Source organism: Jaculus jaculus, unplaced genomic scaffold (assembly GCF_020740685.1).
Source record: "Jaculus jaculus isolate mJacJac1 unplaced genomic scaffold, mJacJac1.mat.Y.cur u25, whole genome shotgun sequence".
In the NCBI taxonomy this organism is placed as follows: domain Eukaryota; kingdom Metazoa; phylum Chordata; class Mammalia; order Rodentia; family Dipodidae; genus Jaculus; species Jaculus jaculus.
The window spans coordinates 1,607,116-1,616,428 of NW_025423515.1; the positions used below are offsets into that span (position 1 = coordinate 1,607,116).

Here is a 9,313-nt window from a genome sequence, read left to right on the forward strand (position 1 = left end):
TATTTTATTTACAAACAAACTTATTTATAAATAGTAATAGCTCTGCAAACAGAAAGAGAGAGAGAGAGAGAGAGAGACCAAGAGAGAGGGAGGAATAGAGAGAGAGAGAGAATATGCGTGCCAGAGCCTCCAGCTGCTGATAACCATCTTGGGAGACATGCGCCACTTTGTCTATATGTATTAAGCGGGTACTGGGGAACTGAACTCCAGTCATTAGGCTTTGCAGTCTACAGCCTTAACTGTTGAGCCATCTCTCCCACCCCAAGGTTCCTGTTTCTAACCACTTTACAGGAATTTACACTGAAATTATTATTTGATGGACAGTATTGTCTGTCTATTCAACTACAAGGGAGTGAGAAGTCATTCTTTGAAATTTAACATCACAGGTAATGACAATCTCTTCATTACCTCTGTACATGTGTTTATTTTTTTTTAATTTATTTGAAAGCAACAGACATAGAGAGAAAGACAGATAGAGGGAGAGAGAGAGAATGGGCGTGCTAGGGCTTCCAGCCTCTGCAAACGAACTCCAGAAGCGTGCGCCCCCTTGTGCATCTGGCTAACGTGGGACCTGGGGAACAGAACCTCGAACCAGGGTCCTTAGGCTTCACAGGCAAGCACTTAGCCGCTAAGCCATCTCTCCAGCCCTGTACATGTGTTTATTGTGAACAACAATAACAAAAAAGTCTAATCTTTTTTTTATTCACTTTGAGGTAGAATTTCACTCTAGTCTGAACTGACCTGGATCTCACTCTGCAGTCCAGCCTGGCCTTGAACTCATGACAGTCCTCTTTCTTCAAAGTCCCCAAATACTCATGTCGTAGATGTGAGTCATCATGAAGACCACCTTTCCCCTCACATTCTTCAAGCAATGTATACCAATAAAGCAGTGAGTTTTGTGAGAGAATATCAAGCAATTTTATCTAATTTAATTTTTTAAGTTTTTAAAAATGTTTTATTTATTTATTCGAGGGGGTAGTTAGAGATAGGATGGTGCCAGGGCCTCTAGCCACTACAAACCAATTCCAGACACATGTGTCACCTTGTGCCTCTGGCGTACATGGGTACTGGGGAATCAAACATGGGTCCTTATGTTTTGCAAGAAAGTGTCTTAATTACTAAGCCAACTCTCCAGCCAAAGAATTATTTTTGTTGTTGTTGAAATGTGATTTCATGGTAGCCCAGGCTGACCTGAAAGTCATGAACATCTTTGTGCCACACCTTCCCAGAGGCTGAGATTATAAAGTGAGTTATCATAACTGGTTCCAGTGGAAATATATGCATATTTATGTATGATAACATGACAGTGCATGCCATGAGGAACATGCTTTTATGTGTAGGATCAAAAGATACTGGAAAACCTGAATACCAATTTTCCTGTGTGAAAACAAGCAAAATGTTGACCCTAAAGACAGTCATCAGAAATGGGTCACACCCCCAATGTGTTTTCTTTTTGTTGTGATCTGTGACCTTTTAATAAAACTTGGCTGCAACAGGACGTCCTCAGATGACTTCTCCAAAGGCATGTTACTTTATCAAACATAAGGAGCAAACAAGGTGCGTTAACGCATCTTTGATTGCCTGTGGGGACTCTCACTTCACCGCTCTAACTTCTTTCTCCACAGTCCATGTTTCTAATTGTGCTTTTCTCTTTACAAAATACTTTGTCTTTTTTTATATTTTGCAAGGAGAGAGAGGGATGGAGGGGGAAAATAGGTGTGCCAGGGCCTCTAGCCACTGCAAATGCATGCACACCTTGTGCATCTGGCTTTCGTGGGCACTGGGAAATCGAACCTGGCTCCTCGGCTTTGCAGGCAACTACCTTTACTGCCGAGCCATCTCCCCAGCTCCACTCTACAAAATCATAGTCAGCAGACTCACTATCTATAAGACATCACTTAGAAGTTGAGAGCATCGCTATTTTTTGAACAATTGCTCTTCATAAAACACATTTGAAGGAAATGAGCATGAATTCATGTGACGCAGTCTCCCTGCTGATCACTGTTGCTATTTACTCAAATTCCTTTAATCAACCTGGGATATTTATTTTCCTGTGCAGTTACACATATTTCTTTTTCAAAGTAGGGTCACACTCTAGCCCAGCCTGACCCAGAATTTACTCTTTAGTCTCAGGCTGGCCTCAGACTCATGGAAGTCTGCTTACCTCTGCCTCTCCAGTGCTGGGATTCAAGTGTGATGCCACTCATGCCTGGTCATTTTAATCGTTTTTGTTTTTCTTTCCTTTTTACTCTCTCTCTCTCTCCATATACATACGTACATACATACATACATACATATATATACATATATATATATATATATATATATATATATGTATGTATATACATATTATTGACAACTTCTATACTTACAGACAACATACCATGGTATTTCCCTCCCCTCCCCCACTTCCCCCTTCATAACTCTGTTCTCCATCATGTACCCTCCCTCTCTCCATTAGTATAGCTTTTAATTTGATGTCATCATATTTTTCTCCTATTATGAGGATCTTGTGTGGGTATTGCTAGGCACTGCAAGGTCTTGGATATTGAGGCCAAGTTCTGTCCCTACAGTTGTATGTAAGGATTGGTACCCTTCCTTTGGCTCTTACATTCTTTCCTCCACCTCTTCTGCAATGGACCCTGAGCCTTGGAGTGTGTGAGATGTTTCCGTGATGGACACTCCTCTGTCTCTTCTTCTCAGCATTATGTTGCCTTTTGGGTCATCCCAATGGTCATCACCATATGAAAAGAGAAGCTTCTCTAACCAGAAGTGAGAGTAGCATCAATATATGAGTATGAACATTAACTGTAGTGCTTTCAGGGCAATATGGTGAGGGTAATATATGTATTTATCCAGATAAAAGCAGTCTTTATACTCCTAAGTCTCATTAACTCTCCTGCCATAGGCTTTTGATTAGGTTTTCAGTACCAGGCATGTATTCCCTCCCATAGAGTAGGCCTTCCATCCAATTAGAGAGCAGTTGGTTTCCTCCAGAGCAGACCTACTGTAAGACCCCCAGAACGAGGACCCCACGCTCTGCCCAGAAATGGTGACACCCCATATCACTCACAAGAAACGGTCTTGATGCAAACAGCAAGAGGATTTTTATTCCAAGCACGCTGGGGCCCACAGTCGTACACCACACAGGGGTAGAGGACTGCAGAGCCCCGAATGCAGGAACGGGACAGTTTTTATAGGGTTTCTAACAAAGCCTGTGCATTAGACCAATCATTTTCTTTAACATCAGGAGCCCGTGGGGTGCGAGCCAGTCAGTTTGTGCCACTCCATAGTTTGTAAGCCAATTAGTTTAATTTGTTCAAGCCCCTCGTGGACCAATCAGTCTCCTATGACCTTGGTGGTCAGCATTTGCGCAGGTCCTTGGGTGGGAGTGGCAGAGTGTGGTATCAGTCTCCTATGACCATGGTGGTCTGAGTCAGGCTGCTATGGCTTATGGTGTGGACTACTAAGGCTTACAGTGTAGGCTATTAAGGCTTATGGTGCAGGCTATTTACAGAAACCAAATAAGTGGTTTACTTTATTATTCATTTCCCATCCTTGAGGGCTATCTCATGCCCTTTTTACCTAGTTTTATATTAGGAGTGGGCTCTGATATAATGAGAAGAGGGATTCTTTACTTGCTTCCAACAGAGAGTAAAGCCTGGAGTTTGAGGTATGCAGGGGCCCACCTAAGCTCCCTTTGGAGCATGATAGTATTTCTGGACTTCTGAATTCTTGGGCCTTTCACTACCACTATTGCATTCATTCAGTCAAACTTGAGGTGTCCAGTGTCCCCTGTTTTCACCACTGATGACTTCTGTCTCCCATAAAACTGCATACAGTGCAGCTTTTTCCAGCTTCCAGTTTGCTGGGATACAGGGAGAAGGTTTTCTGCTCAGTAACTGCTTGATTTCTCAGTGCCTCTGCTGCTCAGGCATGTGAATTTATTGTATTTTTTTAAAAAATCTTTATTTACTTGGAGAGAGAGAGAGAGACAGAGACAAAGAGATGGAGAGAGAGAATGGGCATGCCAGTCACTGCAAACAAACTCCAGACACATGTGCCCCCTTGTGTATCTAGCTTACATGGGTCCTGGGGAATTGAACCAAGGTCCTTTGGCTTCATACTTAAATGGCTTAACTGCTAAGCCATCTTTCCAGCCCCATTTTTATTGCGTTAAGGTCAATGTGCAAGTAAGAATTTTGGAGGATTCATTGTATGTGGACATTTATGAGGAACTATTAAACTAATCTGCTAATCTCAAAATGGCTTTAACATCTGGCCTGCCATCATCCTCAGATGTGTTTGACTTGTTCCGCAACATGGCTCCGCCAGTGTGACCTCATTGCTTCCCAACACACTGGTGGTTGCTGCCCTATCAGGTTTCATTAAAAATTTCTCAGTTACTGATGGTTTTCACCCTAGTGATGAGCTCATTTGTGACAGATTTACCTTCAGTGTCAATGTGTATGGTCATGCAGGTGAGTACATAGCATTTCCAAATTAAAGTACATTGTTATGCATGAGGAATCATGGTGTTTATATACCCACCTCACAAACCATCAAATAAGAAAACATCAGAAGCAATTTACAGAATTACATGCAAAAGTGTCTCAGGTTTATGTAATAAGAATTATCTTTGAAAGGCATGGTGCTTTAATCTCAGCACTGGGGAGGCAGAAGTAGGAGGATTGCCCTGAGTTCAAGGCCAGCCTGAGACTACATAGAGAATTCTAGGCCAGCCTGGGCTAGAGTGATACCTCACCTTAAAAAACCAAGAATAAATGTTAAAAAAAAAAAAATAACTGAGGAACTACTTTACTTTTGAAATTTAAAAACTCAATAAATTCTCAATACTGGGAATTTAATCACTTAATAAGTAACAGAGAGACAACTTGCTAGGCACTGAGACAAAAAGAAAGACCTTGCTGAGAGGAAGACTCTATATGTGAAATGCTACAACTTGGGAAAACACAAATTAATTTGAAAGAAAAAGGCAGTTTCAACTCAAAATGCTATAAAAGGGCTGGAGAGATGACTCAGCAGTTAAAGCGCTTGCCTGCAAAGCCAAAGGACCATGGTTCAATTCCCCACTATACACATAAGCTACAAAGCTGGTACATGCATCCAGAATTCATTTGCAGCAGGGGAAGGCCCTAAAACACCCAATTTCTCCTCTCATTCTCTTTCTCTCTCACAAAAATAAAATAAGTTTTTTTAATCCTTCAGAAAATGTTTCTTACAGGAAACCATAGTACTGAGACGTGTTTACCCAGCTCCAGCTGCCAATACATACAGACAGCACAAGAGCTGAGGTACCAAGGGCATGAGGATAAGTCATGAAACACCACCAGAGTTTGTTTTTGATTTTGAGGTAGTGTCTGGCTCTAGCCCAGACTGAGCTGGATTCACTATGTAGTCTCAAGGTGGCCTTGAACTCAAGAGGATCCTCCTACCACTGCCTTCCATGTGCTGGGATTAAAGGTGTGGGCCACCAAGTCCAGATTTGGTTCCCTGTTTTTAATAAAGATTTTATTTGTTATGTTTATGCAAGCAGAGAGAGGAGATTGTAGGGAAATGGGCAGGCCAGGGCACCTAGCCACTACAAACAAACTCGACGCATGTGCCACCTTGTTTATCGGGCTTTCCATGGGTACTGGGGAATGAAACTCAGGTCATCAGGCTTTGCAATCCAGTGCCTTTAACTGCTGAGCCATCTCTTCCATCCCTGGTACCAGAATGTGACAGCAACATACATGTAGCTCTGGATTTGCAGGAACTCAGTGAGTCACACATGTTCACAGAGGCTCACACCAAGTTCCAGACAGTCACAGAGCAAGCTTGTGCAAAAGGTCCCAACCCTTCCACACACTTGAGATGGTGGAGAGACCTCAGGGGAGGAGAGACCTCAGGGGCTGAGAGACCTCAGGCAGCAGGTGTCAGGCCGCAGGAGATAAAATAGGGACCTCAAGGGCCCACAGCAGCTGCGGCAGTGCTGCCCAGGTCCTTCAGCCTAGGGCCTGCGGCCACGCCTGTGAGTCCAGCAGCCGCCACCTCCAGGGCTCTACTGGGGCCAGCCTCGGAGGCCCAGGAGACGTCAACCACCGCGAGTGAGCGGATCCCAGGGTGCGCCCAGCTCCTGCCATGGTGGAGAACAGGCCTCCCTCCAATGGGAGTGACCTAGGCACAGGTGACAGTGAAAGGCTGGGAGGAGAAAGAAAGCAGGGTGGGCCAGATCCTGTCAATCAGCTCTGTGGGGCGGGGACGAGCTCCTGTCAATCAGCTCTGTGGGGCGGGGACGAGCTCCTGTCAATCAGCTCTGTGTGGTGGGGTGAGATCCAGCTGCTCCACTCAATACAATGAACACAGATTCTGGAAGGTCCTCAAGGCGACCCTTTATTTCCTCCATCAAATTTTAGAATAACATATCTCTTAATTGACCCACCAATGTCCTACGTTAAGATTTTGAATCAAAATTAGATTCTTATGTCCAGCGGGGAAGTGAAATGCACTGAGCTGCAAGAGAGGGGTTTTGGATGGACACACAGGACAGGGCAAAGAAAGCATCTGACTGTGGGGGTGACCTCATCTCCCCAGTGGTCCTGGGGACAGGAGGTGGATGGGGACATGCTGGCAACACAGACAAGTTCAACACCATTGGTGAAAGAAGATTTGGTTTCTGAGTCACAGTAAGAGATGTGAACCTTCTTCTGCCCTTCAGTCCCACAAGGCAGCTGTGTCACAGAGAGAACAAGAGTCAGGAACATTCTCAGTACAGCTGCATGAAGACAACACCCCCACAACCCACCTCTCCTTCACAGGTCCAGACTCCGAGAGTCCTGTGACACAGTTCTGTCCCTTCTGCCTCTTTCCAATTCCCGCCCTTGGGGTGTCACCTTTTCAAGCTGTGAGACACATCAGAGCTCTTGGCACTGTCCCTGTCTGGGGGAGAAGAAATACCAAGACACTTTGAGAGCCCCGAGAAGAGGAGGCTGGAAGAGAATTGTGGGGTGTATGACCTCCCTACGTGTTCTGTGGGCACCCTTCCACAGGGGTCACCCCACTCGCCACACTTACTCGGAGCCTGAGCATAGTTTCCTCCTTTTCTACAAGTGAGAGGAAATGCTGTGAGAAACAGTGACGTGTGTGCCCCAGAAATGTGCTATGACACTGAGGACAGACCCAGGAAGGGTCACGAAGTGTGCTCCGTGACCTCTGGAAAGAAGATCCCACGTCCCCAGTCGTCAGGCGATAAACCTGTCCTTCATTTTCCATGTTCTTTAGAGCGACAGCTCCCTGGACCAGGCTGAGCACGTGTGAGTGGACACTGCTTCCCCTCAGGGACCCAGGGCACACTTGCAAATGGGCTCAAAGAGAAGACTGGGAGCCTGACCCGGCCTACCTGATTTCCTCCTCCTCCTCACAATAACCGCAGCTCCAGTGACCAAGAGAACCACAAGGACAGTGACCACTGCTATGATGAGGATGGGGGACTGAGGTGGTTCTGGGAAGACAACGGAGGATGAGGACCCTCACTCCCAACTCTCAGCCCTGACCCCGCTCCCTTCCCCAGGGTTCCTGTCCCCCCCCCTTCCCAGCCCCATCCTCACCCCATCTCACGGTGAGTGGCTCAGGCAGCCCTTCATGCTGCACGTGGCATGTGTATTTCTGCTCCTCTCCAGAAGGCACCACCACAGCAGCCCACTTCTGGAAGCTTCCATCCCCTGAAGGCCTGGTCTCCACAAGCTCCATGTCCTGGGTCAGGTCCTCTCCCTCCCGCTCCCAGGTCAGGGTGATCTCCTCAGGGTAGAAGTACCGGGCCCAGCACCTCAGGGTGACACCCCCTTCAGGTCAGGGGTGGTGAGTCACCTGTGACTTTGGGGGATCTGGGGGAAAGAGGTGGAAAATTTAAACATTTTCCATTCATCTGAAGTCCTCGGATGTTAGAAATGCCAGGGCCATGGGACATCAGTCTAGAAAATCTACTTGCATGAGGTGGGCATTCCAAAGACAGGCTGCAAATGCTCCGTGTCTGACCTGGTGAGGTCCAGCCCAGACCGTCTTTCGTTTATTTATTTATTTTTATTCTTTTGAGGTAGGATCTCACTCTAGCTCAGGCTGACCTGACATTCACTATGTAGTCTCAGGTTTGCCTAAATGCAGGTGATCCTCCTACCTCTGTTTCCTGAGTGCTGGGATTAAAGGCATGCATCACCACATCTGACTAAATTTTGGAATTTATTCATATTTATATTAAACAAAACTCACCAGTTGGCTTGTCCATCTGTAGCTTACTGCTAGTGGTAAGAGGATCTAGTGTGCAAATACTCTCTTTCTCTTTTTGAGGTAGGCTATGACTGTGGCCCCCACAGACCTAAAATTCAGTCTGTAGTCTCAGGGTGGCCTTGAACTCATGGCAATCCTCCTACCTCTGCCTCTTCAGTGCTGGGATTAAAGTCATGCGCCACCATGTCCAGCTCTCTCTCTTTTATAAGTATATGAAATATTTGAGGGAGAGAAAAAGAAGAAAATCCTCATTTCTCTCTCCCTTTTCCTTTATTTTATTTTATTTTTATTTATTTATTTTTTTGAGGTAGGCTCTCACTTCCAGACTGTATTGGAATTCATTAAGTAGTCTCAGGTTGATCTCCAACTCACATTGATCCTCCTACCTCTGCCTTCTGAGTGCTAGGATTAAAGACATGCATCACCAAGCCCAGCTAGGATTCATTTTTTTTATTGTTTCTTTACTTATTAGGGAGGGAGAATGGGTACACCAGGGCCTCTGGCTACTGCAAATGAAGTCCAGATGTGTGCGCCATGATGTACGTCTGGTTAATGTGGGACTTGGAGAATCAAACCTTGGTCCTTAGGCTTCTCAGGGAAGAGCCTTAACTGCTAAGCCATCTCTCCAGCCCTGGGATTCATTTACTATTGCACTGAATCATGGTCCAAATATCCTCTGGATGACACCATGTTATAGCTCCAAGATGGAAATTTGCACGGTGACACCATGTTTTAGTTATATCCTTTTGTAAGTGAGGAGTGGGGAGAGGTCCACATGTTCTGCTGTTCGTCTATCTTGGAGACAAAACCAGGTTACAGAAATCCTACAGGCAAGGCTCCTTCCCCTGGCAGTGGCCTGATCCCCTTCTGAAGGAAAAGGTGACCAGCTCCCCAACACTCCTAAAAAGAAGACACGATTTCTGATCACCCAGACCAGCTTTCTCCCCTCCCAGAGTTCCTCTGACTGACCAAGAACCCTACACGCTGACCCCTCCCCAGGGTCCTCCTGCAGAACGGATCCCTCTTC

At 45.7% G+C, this 9,313-nt stretch overlaps 1 protein-coding gene across 1 annotated transcript; it reads right to left on the reverse strand.

Moving 5' to 3' along the window:
• Window positions 1–7,322: 7,322 nt before the first annotated feature.
• LOC123457557 (BOLA class I histocompatibility antigen, alpha chain BL3-7-like) lies at window positions 7,323–7,867 on the reverse strand. The gene is made up of 2 exons (XM_045141435.1): window positions 7,611–7,867; window positions 7,323–7,504 (listed from the first exon to the last, which is right to left on the reverse strand). Exons 1-2 carry the CDS (start codon window positions 7,750–7,752, stop codon window positions 7,338–7,340), a joined length of 309 nt encoding a protein of 102 aa, XP_044997370.1. The 5' UTR covers window positions 7,753–7,867; the 3' UTR covers window positions 7,323–7,337.
• Between the last annotated feature and the right edge of the window lie 1,446 nt (window positions 7,868–9,313).

What these genes read in the sequence shown, in the direction of transcription:
- LOC123457557 (XM_045141435.1), bottom strand. Translation starts at nt 7,752, where the DNA reads ATGGAGCTTGTGGAGACCAGGCCTTCAGGGGATGGAAGCTTCCAGAAG. An exon ending in GCCACTCACCGTGAGATGGG is followed by an intron (nt 7,505 to 7,610) that starts GTGAGGATGGGG and finishes TTGTCTTCCCAG; the next exon opens with AACCACCTCAGTCCCCCATC.